Source organism: Crocuta crocuta, unplaced genomic scaffold (assembly GCF_008692635.1).
Source record: "Crocuta crocuta isolate KB4526 unplaced genomic scaffold, BGI_CrCroc_1.0 scaffold213, whole genome shotgun sequence".
NCBI lineage: Eukaryota > Metazoa > Chordata > Mammalia > Carnivora > Hyaenidae > Crocuta > Crocuta crocuta.
The window spans coordinates 5,789,734-5,804,345 of NW_027529442.1; the positions used below are offsets into that span (position 1 = coordinate 5,789,734).

At 41.9% G+C, this 14,612-nt stretch overlaps 1 protein-coding gene across 1 annotated transcript in view; it reads right to left on the reverse strand.

Moving 5' to 3' along the window:
* MAGI1 (membrane associated guanylate kinase, WW and PDZ domain containing 1) overlaps positions 1-14,612 on the reverse strand; it is a 253,203-nt gene that overhangs the window by 8,707 nt on the left and 229,884 nt on the right. The window contains 5 exon segments of the mRNA XM_077760232.1: positions 1,845-1,988; positions 2,949-3,009; positions 3,181-3,274; positions 11,326-11,493; positions 14,491-14,612. The exon segment at positions 14,491-14,612 is cut by the window's right edge and continues 2 nt beyond it. Of these exon segments, the coding sequence (XP_077616358.1) occupies positions 1,845-1,988; positions 2,949-3,009; positions 3,181-3,274; positions 11,326-11,493; positions 14,491-14,612 (589 nt within the window).

Here is a 14,612-nt window from a genome sequence, read left to right on the forward strand (position 1 = left end):
TTAATGTGGTGAGCTACCTTATAGAGTCTGACATAAAGACATGAAGGAGAGCGAGGGCCGACAGCCCAAGGGACACTGAATCCTGCCAGCTAAGCTGTGGTGAGCTTAGAAGTAACTGCTTCCCCCAGTGAGCTTTCTGATGAGGACACAGCCATGCTCACTGGAGATAAAGCAGTGAACAAGACAGGCAAGATCCTCCTCGTTCTCATGGAACTTATCTTCCAGAAGGCAGAAGAAGAAAAGCACTGGCTTTGGAGCTTCAGGTCTTGAATTTGAGTCCTATCACTTGTTAGCTACCAGATGTTGCTCAAATCCTTTGACATCCTGGAACTCAATTTCATATCTGTAGAAGGGGATGTTAACAACTCATTCCTACTAATGTGTGAGGACCAAATTGGTCAGTACCTGTAAATGTGTCTTACGAATATATAGCATTAAACAAAATACCATGATAATGAGATTTCATTCAATCAGAAACTTTTTTGAAGTAAGCAAAGACATGGAAAAGCATAACCCGTGGGTGTGAAACTTAAACAAAAGGAAAATACACAATGTATATATTCCTTTGTATATGTACAAATTGTGCATGGATATGCATAGAAAAAGAATACGCAAGCAACTGTAATATAGTTTGACACTGGAACCTATATTTTTACTATGTGCTGTTTTTCACTGTCTAATTTTTTACAGCCATATGCCTGGTCTACTTTCTCAATCTAAAGAAAAAAAAAAACGCTTAAAGGGGCATCTGAGTGGCTCAGTTGGTTAAGCATCTGACTCTTGATTTCAGCTCAGCTCATGATCTCACANACGTTTAAAGGGGCATCTAAGTGGCTCAGTTGGTTAAGCATCTGACTCTTGATTTCAGCTCAGCTCATGATCTCACAGCTGGGGAGTTTGAGCCCCATGGTGGGTTCCATGCTGACAGAGCAGAGCCTGCTTAGGATTCTCCATCTCTGTCTGTCTCCCTCTCTCAAGAATAAATAGACATTTTAAAAATGTTCATTAGAATTCAATGTGAAGAAATTCAAAAAGCAAGATTATGCCTTATACACAAATATTAAGTGCCCTATGTTTGGTCACTTTTTTCCCTCTTTCTGCTCTGGACCAATTTCATGCACTTTATTCCTTTCCTGACCTGACATTCTTGATTTCCCTTCATTTGTAGCAAACTGCTCCCTATGCATACGCTTCAATCTAGTCACTTATCCATAGAGATAATTTTTTTTAAACCATCCAATCCCCCCAGGAAGGTACATGCATACACAGTAACAGATATTAGATTTCTGGAAAGAAGAGAGTGATCCTTTGGCATGTGTATACTTACAATGTTCAGCTCTGACTACTACGGAGCAACTGTGAATATTCTCGCCACGGAGATGCGGGGCCTTTCCTGAGGCAGAGGTGACCGCTCCCGAGGCTAGGGTAAGACACCTGGTAACTAGCAGGTGACTGGATGGAGCGCGCCACCCAGAGCTTACAAGACCACCTGGGCTTCCTGCCCTCTAAGCATCCTGGGATACCTAGGATTTGCTGTGAAGGGACGTGCCCACCATCGGAGATTAAGGACTATGGACACAAGCCTGAGACAGTATGTACTTCAGTAAGTTTGCAAATAATTCCAATTCTTCATTCCACCCTGAAGAATCAGAAGCGCTCACCTAACTTCAGCAGTTACCATCATCTATGCTCTAGGGAGAAATTTACGCTCGGGTGGGAGTCAAGCATTCACAGTGTTCTGAAAGCAGTATGAAGTGTGGTTCTCAGGAACAAGAAGGTTCTAGCCATCGTGTCAAAAAGGCGCTGCAGATGACTTATTTGTCCAGACTCCTCTTCCCACTTACCCTCATCTTTCCACACCTTTCTGCTGGACCGTCCTCTGCTAAGCGCAGAACATACAGGTCCATGTTATATTCTCGGCCTCCTCGAAGACTGAAGCCAAATCCCTTGGCTCCTCTCTCTAGTTCCACAGTGTAAAAATCTTGCTCCTATTTAAAAAAAAATGAAATGCAATTATTCAGGGGAGAACGTCTATCCACACATATTTCTTCTTCCCATCTCTTCCCACATATTCTCTGAAATTGTGATTTGACAAAAAGGCACCGTCTCTATCCCTCTTTTGGTGATTCTCAACTGTTAATATTCATTCATGTTACATGTTTGGAGATGCAGGATTTGAAGACATTTAAGAGTGTGCCCGCAGACTGCATACCAACACGCAGGTCTTGGAATTTCATCAGTGAGGCCACAGAACGTATTTATGGTGGGAAAATCCATTACAGGCTACCATTCTGCACAGGACTGAATGGTCAGCCTCCCTGCAGCGTGCCTGGAAAACGGCAGCAGTGTTAGGACTAGGAAGCCTACAGCGACCTCCTTCTCTCTGGGGAATGCTTCCCGGCCAGACTGAGGAGAAGCATGAATGGAATACCAAAGGCTCTGAGAAGGCCGGTAAAAATGAACGCATTTAACGTTCCAGTTCCCAGTCTCCCCCAGACTTCCTTCACCTGCATGTTAGTGCATCCTGTCTTACCACACTGGGGGACAGGTAGTGAGCTCTGCCGGGCTCACGTGAAATTCCCAAGTCTGGGAAACACCTTAACAAAGACACTTCTTGGCATAAATGCAGTTACCAATACCAAGAGAGGAGATTCGCAGTTTTGCTCTTTCTCTGATGGTCAGTCCTTGAGACAAGTGTAGGTTTTTATTTTGTTTGTTTTTCTCCGCCTAGAAAAGGATATCTAGGAATGAATACCTTTCCAAGGTAGTAATATAAAATGTCGTTTCTTAGACAGCTAGATGTGAGCTCATATTTAGTACGTCCTCTCACAAAGGGTTATTTATTTTAATTGGGGGGACCTTATAAAAGATATCTCATAAAAATAGCTTCAGGAAGTTGGAAGGCAATGTGCTAAGCAAACAGAGAAAACAAGAAGAATGTCCCTCACCTGTGTTGCCTGGGGTGCTTTGAACTCAAACTGCGATTCCGGCTTTGGTTTGGTGGTATTCCTGCCAAAGGGAGAGAAATAAATGTAAAAGCAAACCACGGGGAAACTGAAGAAAAGGAAAAAAAAAAAATCAAGGATAAGTTGGCTGTTCTTAACAAAAAAGTCAAGGATGAGGCCAGGAGTTAGTTTTCTTCCCTTAAAACTAACAAAAGCAACCAACGTGATGCCTGACCTGGTGTCCTGGGCCCCTTGCTGAGAAGGGGCGTGCGTGGTCGTGATGGTGGCAATCTTCTCTGCGTTGGTCAGCAAAGTGGCATTTGAGGACTCTGCCGGGAGAGACAGAGCGGAACAGAATGAGGGCCCCTGAGAAGAGATCATCCCAACTGAGAGGTATGCAGAAGTCCCACATCTGAATGACAAGTCTGGTCTTCCTGTCACTGTTTGAAACAGCTCTGACTCGAATTCCGAGAGAAGAGTTTTAAGACCCATTCTAAGATCTACGATGTGAGCCACGTATGCCCCCATTACCCTCCTCCCAACCCAGATCCCCGCAAATGAACTGAAGAGTTGGCCCCAGAAAATGCTTCCCTAAAAATGGAACCAGGGGAAGTGTCTCTCCCTCCCTGACACTTAACAATGGCAGTCGCATCAAAACACTGCAGCACGCCGGCAGTGTGACTTCCCGGGAATCTGACAGGCTAATAATAAAGGTCTCTATTAATGTTTCCTGCAATTTATCAGCAATATTTAGTAGAGTCCGCTTGATTTCCTCATGCGAATATTACAATCAGAAGTGTGCTAACACCTTGTTAACTACACGGACACACACACACACACACATCTACCTTCTTCCCCAGTGCTTTTAATGAAGCACAACTGAAAATGTAATGTAGACTTCTACACAGAACTCATCTAGAATTACTGATGAAAAATTAATTTTAAAACCTGCACTGGTTAGAGCCAGAGTTTGTAAATATAAGTTGTATAAATCATGAAGCCACCCTAACGTAATGAATGTAATGATATTCTTAGGTAAATTGACTTTCTTCTCCACTAACCACATTCACAAGCAACTTTATTAATCTCTAGAAGTGTGGAGATCCAGAATTTGAAAACGCTCAGAAGCATGCCCTACAGACTGCACACCAACATGCAAACGTTAAAATGTAATCACTTATCTAGTGATGATTATATATTCTTTTACTAATTATTTCTCCGTTACGATCAAGGCAGAGAGCAAGCAGCTATGAGCAAGTTGTACTCTTAGTATTTAATTTTAGTTTGACTATTTAGAACCTGGCGTCAATTTTCTCATCAAGAAAATATGACATGTGGTGGTTAGGCTACGAATTAGCCTAAGATCAGGCTATGAATGCCTATTTAATTCATCGTGTGCAATATACAGTCTACAAGTTTCTAGGAGTCCTATCTTCATAGTAGGCATCCTAATGCTTTCAGAATACATATCCCTGCCCGTCATGTGTAGCAAAGTTTTCTATGGGAAATTGTGTTAAGTGTTCCCACCTGGGACACCTGGAATCGATCCCCCCACTGCAGTCCTGAGGGACAGTACCTCCCAGAAATCCCAATGACTGTGGTCTATCCTCCATTTTAACTTCCTAAGGATATTAATCAGCTTGGGTCTGGATACACATAGTTTTAAAGTCACGGGCTTGAGATCCAATCCCCCTTTCCCCACTCATTAGCCGTTTGCCTTATTTTGCTCATCTGATAGAAGGGGGGTGATGACAGAATGCCCTTCTCTTTGATAAAAGTATTTGAAAAGCTTAGTATAGGACCTGACATAGAGTAAACAGTCAATACCTTTACTCTGCTTATGACCCTAGCTACCACCTCTGCTTTTTTCACTTGTGACTGTGGGAACGTAAGTTAAACTCTCTGTAAAATGAGAAAGTTGAATTAACAGTACATATTTCAGCCATAGAGCCCGTGGTTCCCATAGTTAAGGCACAAGATTAATATGAAAATGTAACTAGATCAAGTAAACTGTGATGTGAATCCAATTCATGTTTTAGGACAAGTTACCCATAGTCCGTTTTAACCACTGTTTCTACAGATTCTGAGGGAAAGGAGCCTGTCATTGAAGGGTAAGAAATAATGGGTGGAACAGAGGGCGAGGTTTTTGTGTGCATCTGTGCTTTGTTCTCTGAGCATCCTCAGAGGCTTTACTAAGCCTATACGCCTTGCAATCCCCTTGGACTGGGAGGTGGTGTTTCTCAGGCTTAATGGGAGGCAACTTAGCAAAATGGTTAGGAGGTCAGATTCCAGACTCAGACTGTTTGGCCGCGTGCACCCCCAGCTCTGCAATTTACCAGCTGGGACTTACGCAAAGTCACTTAGACTTCCTGTGCTTCAGTTTTCTCTTCTGTACATGCACTGTAACAGAAGTATCTCAGAAATTAGTGCAAAGATTAATGAGAGGAAAATGCTGGGGATAGGGCGTGGCACATAAAAACCATACAAAAGACGATTCCCGTATTTTTGATTGGGGGCATGTATTTATTACTGTTATCGCAATATTAAAAGCACCTTATCGGTACATTTTTATGAGTGCAGTTAACTGGCATAACCCAGGTGATAAATCTACATGATACGCCATCAAGTATGGCCATTGTGTGAGAACAATGGGCTAAGAAACTGTACTGCCTGTCAACAGGATGCCCCAGAAATTTCATCAACACATGTATTGGTCCTTTAAAACAACTTTATATTGCTCATCGCATTGTAATTAATTTTATGGAAACTCTCTGGGAAATCTCAAGATTGTTCGGGCCACGGGGAAATCATAATCAAGATACCAAAAAGAACATTTCCTTGTAATTAAAATGATTATAATTACTGAACTGTGCAGGACTTCCCTTTCGAGTTCTTGTGTTTTTCGTAGCTGGGGTTTTTCTAAGCAGATCAGATCCCGTTCTGAAATGTTTTTTTTTTTTCCTTGCTGCTTTCATGATTTGAGGAGATGACAGATAATCACTCAAAACACATATAAATAGAATTCTTTTATTAATCTTCCTCCTATCCTTCATTTGCTATTTTCTGCATATTTATATGCAAATCTGTTTTGAGTTGAAGATTAACTTTAAGCATTTAAAAAATTAACATTTATATGCAAATGCTTATTTGAGCTAGGGGAATTTCTTCCGATTGCTAGGTTTCTTAAATCTATGAACCACCACCATTTCTTCATCATTTACGATGTGCCAAAGACCGTGCTAAGTCCATTTCTGCTTGCACTACCCCATTTTATTCTTAGTACTCAATGAAATAGGTTCAATTAGTACCCCACTTTACAGATGGAAACACTGAGGCTCAGGAAAGGCAGGTACAACGTCCAAAGTCATCCAGAGAGTCTTATTTTCATGTATAAAGGAATTATGTGTTGGTATCAACACATAACTGTTGATACCAATTGTTGGCATCAAGGAAATCGTATCTAATTGGTAAGCACCTTTATTTTATTGCATAAATACCACCAACTATCACAGGTTAATTAAAATGTAAAATATCCTGCTTTGAGTCTGGCTTTTAGGGCCATCCTCTGAGCACTGAAATAATTTTTAGCATGCTCTGGATTTTCAAAATGCTTCTTAAATATCAAGAGTTACACTCATTTAATTAAACTTTTAAGTCTTCATCTAGAATTAAACCAAGAGTTTGTGCTGAAATTCTCTCAAGTTTTGTAAATTACAGAGATGAGGCCCATTATCACAAATCTATAGCTCCACTCCAAAGCAATATTTGCCCCGTATAACGAGGGCCTGACAAAAAAGCACATGCCAGCACAGTATTAGGAAGGGATGTCAATGTATGTGACTTTTAAAACTGAAAGGCAGATGGACAGATTGGCTATTTTTATGATAAATTCCGGCAAGTATCCTACATCCTTTATTAAACAGTGTTTACACCTACTTCAGTCTCCCAGAGGAATGACAATGGATATGCCTACACTTTCCATGGCAATCATGTCTCAAGCAAAGCATACCCTAGCTCTCAAGGCGCTGTCACGGTGTTGTGTTAAATCAGGGCACTAACTTTTGACAGGATCTTCTATCTTGGGTTTCAATATGTCTCTGTGACAAGTGATTACAATTCCAGCCCGGTCCCCACGTTAATATCGTTAGCCTCCCTTACGGAATCCACATTACAAAGCCAAACAAATCAACAAAGGGATACGATTGTTCCTTTCATAAATATTTTAATGCATAAAAACAGATGTAATAAGTATCTAAAGGAAGCGTCTGAAAATTTGAATCCCATAAATATTTGAAGTTTCGGGAGACTTACAAAACGTGTCTGGTTGAAACCCTGTTCCTTTTGCCCTCTCCTCTGACTGGCTATCCTAGCCACAGAGCCCTCTATTAAGATATTTATACCATTCTATGCCTTTGCCAAGGAAATCGCAATGTCTGGGTTGCCATACTTTACCTTCTGTATATATAAATACTTTGAATCAGAGTGATCTGAAGTACAAACTTGCGACCCTAATATCAGTAATATATTTTTAAGCCTTTACATATTTTCTTTATCTTGAACTTGATTCAAACTGATGGTCCTGTGTTAGTCTGACTCAGCCAGAGTCTGCCCTGATTAAAGTCTCATTCCCACCCAGTTTTCACAGAGTATTTCTATAGAAGACAAGTGGAAGGAAGCATGTGTGGTTTGACTTGTCAAATTTCAAGTTCAGATTCAGTGTGTTCAGCTATTCTCTGGGCCTTTCTGGGCAGTCCTTACACATTTACTATCACTTCCCCACTTCATAGGAGAAAAAGTTCCACACCCACTGCACCTCCCATGCTGATCCCAAAGATAGTAAGAGCAGAGATGGTGAGGACCCCCCAGTGGGGGCCTGTCCAAGATCTGTGAAGGCAGGCCTCCTAGGAACATGATAAACCAAACAGAGGAGAGTCATATTTCTGAGACCTTGTTAGAGGGAGCCGGTGGGGGAAGGGTGAGGACAGAGAAATGTGAGAAGCAGAGTGAGGGAAAGTACAGATTGACATAAGTGAGTTGGAGAAAGTACGAAGTGAACGATGACAAGAAAAACAATCAGGCACAGGAACTAGGGGAAGAAGTGGATTCTGAGTGGGTTCCAAGGACTGTCTAAAAGAGAGTACATCTTCTCACCTTCTTCAAGTGCTTCCTCAGGTTTCTGACAACAGTACTCTGGAGAAAATGGGTTTCTAAGAACTTCGGTCTCCTTGTGAGGACCATAACACAAACTGTCTTTGGGCTATTTGATGAATTAAGCATTAGTGTGAAAGGTGTGAAGGAGTGCATCAGTCCCTAGCACACACTCTCTTTTACCCTAGTCTAGCATGTCCAACACACTTTCCCAGAGAGGAAGTGGACCTGTCATGTCCTTCTTTCTCGTCATCAAACCTGGTCACTGTGTCTTCCAGGTGTTTGCAAACTTTTCCTGGATTTGCATCTTCTGGATGTTGGGTTGCTCCACTATCTCTCCAGAAATCCAACTCCCCTGCTTCAATTTGAACTTCTAAGATGGTAATTTTTGGCCTCATTAAAGAGAAGAAGATCACAAATCCATCCTCTGTGAGACCTGATTTCCTCTACCTGGCCTCTGAAATTTACAAAATAATTGGTGAAGGGTTTTATTATCATGGCATTGAGTTGCTGCAATAGTTTGGGATCAAATCACACCCTGGGCAGCACAAATCAGTCCTCAACTACACTGTATGAGCTTTTTTTGATATTCACAATTCTGATGTTTTTATTAGTTTTAAATTTATTTACTTTTTAATTTACATCCAAGTTAGCATATAGTGTGATGATGATTTCAGGAGTAGATTCCTTACTGCCCCTCGCTCATTTAGCCCATCCCCCCTTCCACAACCTCTCTAGCAACCCTTTATTCTCCATATTTAAGAGTCTCTTCTGTTTTGTCCCCCTTCCTGTTTTTATTGTTTACTTTCTCCTAACCAAGAGAGTGTGGGATGTGTCTATCTGAATTTTGTCTTTTTTACGTACTGAGGTTTTTTAAGAAAATGTCTTTTTATTGGCAACTGCTACTGGATAATTCATCTTGAACTATATTTCTTGGTGGCCAGGTTTTCTGAATCTATTCACCACCCAGTATGTGCACAGTTGTATAAGGTACTTCTGCATATTTATATCTTTCCTGATTTCAAACTCTGAAAATGCCTTCCTTCAAGGAGTACTTTCTTTTCTTCCTTCCTTTTTTGGACATTATCCTTCCCACACTAAGACTGACCAATATAGACATAGCAAGTCAATGCCCATGTCCTGTTCTTTTGGATTAGTTTTTTAAAATCTCTACAGGGGCATGTACATCAATATATCTAAATTTATATACTACATTTGGCTCTCTCACTATATTTTTCTGGCTTCCTTCATCCTTTCCATTAGAAACCTATGTTCTATCAACTTGTGATCACATTCCTAAACTGTAATTGAACTGGGAAAATGGCCTCCAGACCACATGGTAAATTACTAACCATGCATCTGAGGCTGAATGAAGGAGACCGGGAATCAAGAAGCTATTTTTTCCTCCACGTTTGGTGTTGCATATTTTTGTTTCAGAGAAAATTCTCTGTTCGTAGAACCAACAATTTTCAAATATTTATTGTTTGGTTTGGGATTTATTTTCTTCCGAAAAGCACAGTTTACAACACTTGAATTTTAAATTAATAGGGATCACTTTCTAACAATTATAAAAATACGCATTTGGGGGGCACGTGGCTGGCTCAGCTGTAGAGCACGTAACACTTGGTCTCAGGGGTGTGAGTCTGAGCCCCACGCTGGTTGCAGAGATTACTTAAAAATAAAATCTGAAAAAAAATTCACTTGGCGAATTACTTCCAGATAAAATCTCTGATTTTCTTATTTTACAGATCAGTGACGTAGGGAATTTTTATCACTCTATCTCCATAAACCACCTTCGCCTCTTGAGAAATACTGACTTTTAGAATATATATTTTATTTAATAACATATATAACAAAACAAAACAAAATAAAGGCACTGAAACATTGGAGAAAAGTATCACTCTCTTCCCAAAAGCAAAGTCGGCTGAGAATGAAGTCAATATTCAGGACTAAATTCCCTGAAGAATCTATACATAGTGACATCAGTGTATCAACTTCATGCTTATTAAGTAAGAATAATGACTATTGATATTTTCTGCTATATAGCTTTATATTGTAGGGGGCTGTCCTGTATACTGTAGGATGTTTAGAAGTACCCTTGGCCTTTACCCACTAAATGCCCTTAGCACCCATTCCAGATAATGCCAAATGTCTCCTGGTGTGGGGGGGAGGCAGAATCACCAATGGAGTAAAATAAACCAGATTTGAATTTAGACAAATTATGAAACAAACTAACAAATAAGAACAGACCTACTTTAATGCAGATATAACCTACCAAAAACAGAGGTTGTACTCTTTCTTCATCCACATGCAAAAATTAGAGAGAAATCAAGAAGGCACAAACCCAAAGAATCTCTCATTTTAAAAAAAACACTTCGGGGTGCCTGGGTGGCTTAGTCGGTTAAGTGTCCAGCTCTGGATTTTGGCTCAGGTCATGACCTCACGGCTGAGGTATCGAGTCCCCTGTCAGGCTTGGCACTGAGCGTGGAGCCTGCTTGGGATTCTCTCCCTCACTCTCTCTCTCTGCCCCTCCTCCCTTGAGCACTTGAATGCACATGCTCTCTCTCAAAATAAACATTAAAAATGTTAAAAGAAAAAAAAAAAAAGCCTTTCATATGTTCACTTATCCTGAGGGAAAAAATAGTATTGCTCTGAACTGTCATTATGTACGTTTTATATGTCACCATATCATCCAGTTAAGTTTAAATTTTTAAAAGTCTTATTCACTTGTTAATTTAATTTTACATAGGCTTCACACCCAATATGGGGCTTGAACTCACCACCCTGAGGTCAAGAGTCACATGCTCTATCAACTGAGCCAGTCAGACACCCTCTCACACAGTTAAATTTTAGTGATTTTTTTCAACTCCCTATTCATTTCCAGAGAGAACATCAGGGGATCTTTACTACTGTATTCAAAGTACTCTATCATTTTAAGGACAAGGGTATGAAAACCAAAATAAAATGGGGAAAGTTGAGATTTTCTGCAATGTTTATATCTGCAACAAGACAGGGTCCCAGGGGCAGAGGATTAAGTAAAGGGGGTGGAGGGAGGTAAGGTCTAGTAACAATGGCTCATGACAGGTATGTTCAGTTAGGGATGGATACGGCTGCCTCGAAATCGACACTATCCAATTACATGAATACTAATGAGAGAAAGCAAGAGACAGAAAAGGAGAGGTATGGAAAGAGCTAGAGAGAGAGAAAGAGAGACACAAGAGGTATACTTTACCATCCCCGGGGATGATGCGGAGGGTAACTGTGTTTCCTGCTTCCTTGATTAGGTTGACAATGTCAGAATGGGACTTGTTGGTGATGGAACATCCATTCACTGCCAGGATCCGGTCTCCCACTTTCAGCTTGCCGCATCGGTCAGCGGGACTCCCCTCAATAATCCGACCTATTTTGTGAGGCATAGCCACACATGCATTGCCTGCTTTGATAGTGAGTTTTTATTTTTTTTTTTTAAGTTATGTGGGAATATAGTGAAGGGAGGAGAAAAAGGGTTGAAAAGGGAAAGAGAAGGTTAAGTGTTAATTAATTAAAGCATTAAGCAAATGTTATTAAAGGAGAGCTCTGTGCCGATGGTCAAAACATTGGCAGTACTCAGGGCATCTGTGGAAGGTGCTGTGGCCCCGTAGTGATGGCTCCTCACCCCCTGCCCGATTCCAAATGAGGGGGAACCCCCAACTTCCCTCCTCCTTTAATCAGTTGCAAAATTTGTCATCATTACCAACTTCAAAGAGTCTCAAGAGCCCCAAAATATTACTCGCCGGTGGCTTATCTGGGGTCTGCAAATGTGAGACCCAGAGCTGGGATGGATGCTTTTACACACTGTGTGTTCATGTCACTTCATTTTTGCCAGCTGTTGTTTAAGCTTCTGCCAATGTTTTGTTCTTTCTCCATTTAGAAAAAAATAATTCCTAGGTGTCTGGGGAGGCAGGAGAGTCTGCTACCACCAAAAATTCCATCTGAAGATGCCTAATGGACAAAACACTTAATCCTTCTGCCTTCTATCCAGAATGATGAAAGCTTTAGAAAAAAGGCATAATTACAAGAGATGAGCCAACAAAAACACCCAACCTTTTATGACCTTCGCGCAGTCTGTCGTGTGCGCTTTCAGGGTAAGGACCCGAAAGGCTCATTAGCGCTGAAATCCTCCACCTTTCTCACAAAAATCCCCTCAAAGGACAATGAAAACCCGGTACCTACACAGGCTAAGGACAGTGATCCAAAGCCAGGTTCAAGTCCTTCCTCAACCCTTTCCTTTGATCATTTCCTTTCTCATTATCACTGACTGCACATCTACAACATGAAAACCGGGAAAAGTGCATTTGAAGAGGAAGGTTTCTTGTGCACTTTGAGGCACTCCAGGTCACAGCCGCGCGCACTGCTAACTTCTAGTGAGGGCTGGGAACCTGACTTTGAGGCCTTGGCACAGGGTCTTCAATGCAGAGTTCCCAATTTTGAGAATTCGTCTTTCTGAGGACTGTGAAGCGAGCTACGCAGTTGAGTCACCATTTGGAAAGGATGATAAAACGGACATGGGAGACACTGAAATGGACTAGGCTCTTCTGTCGTAATTTGGACCTTGGGGTAGAACGTGGGGGAAATGTATCCTTGTTTCTTTGAATTTCAGCATATCTGCCTGAGTTTTTATCAGGGCACAAAAGGTCAAGGCCACAGAGCTTTTAAAAGGGAAGCCAACAGTCTTTTGGAATCCAACAGGCAGGTATGGAGAGATTCCATACTCAAATTCAAGGTCCTCATTAAGTTTAGTGCATCTCCACAAACAACTCACATGAGAAAGGCATCAAACAGCAGGGAGGCGGACTCTGCAGAGTGTGAAACGTGAGTCTCATGCGAGGTATTAGGGAGAGTTGCATTCGTTTATAGTCAGAGCCGGAGGGAAACAACCAAAGACCAAATTGTGAGAAGACATTCAATATTCATTAAATAACATACCCTCCCATCTGACATATCTATTTTGATGTAGAAAAGTGAAACCAAGAATTTTAAAATCCTGAGAACATCAAGGGGTGCATGGGGATGATCAAATTGTCGCTCTGAAGGAAACAATGGGATTCTTGCCCCTCTCTGCCTTTTTAAAGAATATTTTTAAACTACGCAGAGAAGTCCCCCAGATTAATTTACAAATGAAACCCAAAAGACCTCGCCTTGGTTTCTGGTCATTCGTTCATGACATGCTGCGATAACTTTATTAATGTAGCTCACAGAAGCACTGTTAGTAACGGGCGTTTGTTACTGCAGCCATACATGCATAGACCTGACTGACTCACGGACTCCTAATGAACAGACTTGACGGAAACGGCTTTCGCAGGAAGCAACGTACAAAGGCTCACTGAAGGTAAAGGGAGTTCTACTGGATCAGAAAGCTGAGGGGATGGAGCACCTGGCCTGATTTTGGCCAGCAGTGACCCAGGCCACTGGTCATGAGACTCTTGTGGACAAGTCCTTTGCAGATAGAGCGGAGTCTATTTCAAAGCCCACACAGCCCTTCCCCATCTCTCATCCTGTTCTTTATTAATGAACAATCGTGCATGGGGGATTAACACATGACTCTTTAGCTAATGAAGACGATGGGTCATTTTTGGAGTGCTTTTCTATAACCTAATAAGAAAGAGATTCATAGGTTACTAGGTTCCTGGACTCATGTGAGTCCTGTCTATCTTTGCTAGTACACCCATCTGCGAACCTTCTCAGAGGGTGACAAGTGCATTTCTCCATGCTCTGCTGAAACTCCCAATATCCGGATGAGACACGGAAATGGGTCTTGCTAGAATTCAAGGGCAGTGAAGACCAATGGCTCTTAACTCAGATCTTAACGAGATCCTTAACCAGACAGGGTAAAAATATTATTTAACATTTAAAAATTTCAGATGTGGATAGAGTAGAGAAAGGACACATAAAGTGGAATGGGCACTTCACGTAATTCTGTTTCTCCTTACACCTGTATTGCTCCCTAGGCATTTTTTCACAACCCTAAGCTTAGTCTAAAAACCCTTACATCCCCCGAGGCTTCTGCTGTTAACGATCTGCTACTCAGGACCTTCTCTGACAAAGCCTCTCCACTCTCCACTGTTGAGGTTGCTCTCCAAGCTTCATGCAAATATCATTTATGCTTGAAGGTGTCTGTGCGCATGTGAACACACATTCTGCATGGACGCTGAAACATTAAAAGAAAAAAAAAAAATATCCCACCTTCCGGAGGGGAAAAGCTACGAAACACACTCTCCACCCCCAATTAAGCCTTTAGTTACCTGAAGCGAAAAGCATGACGGCATTTCTGTTACTGAGCTTTTGGCCACCTTTCGCTCGCACCGCGCCGCGCTCGCCGGCATCCCGGGAAGCCCCGGGGCAAGGACGGGACACTCACCGAAGGTCGTGCCGGCCTCGGGCCTGCTCACCGAGGACACGATGACGAAGCCGAAGCCCTCGTTCTCGCCGCGCCGGATCTCCACGTCGTAGGGCTGCACGGCCGCGCTGACCACGCCGCTG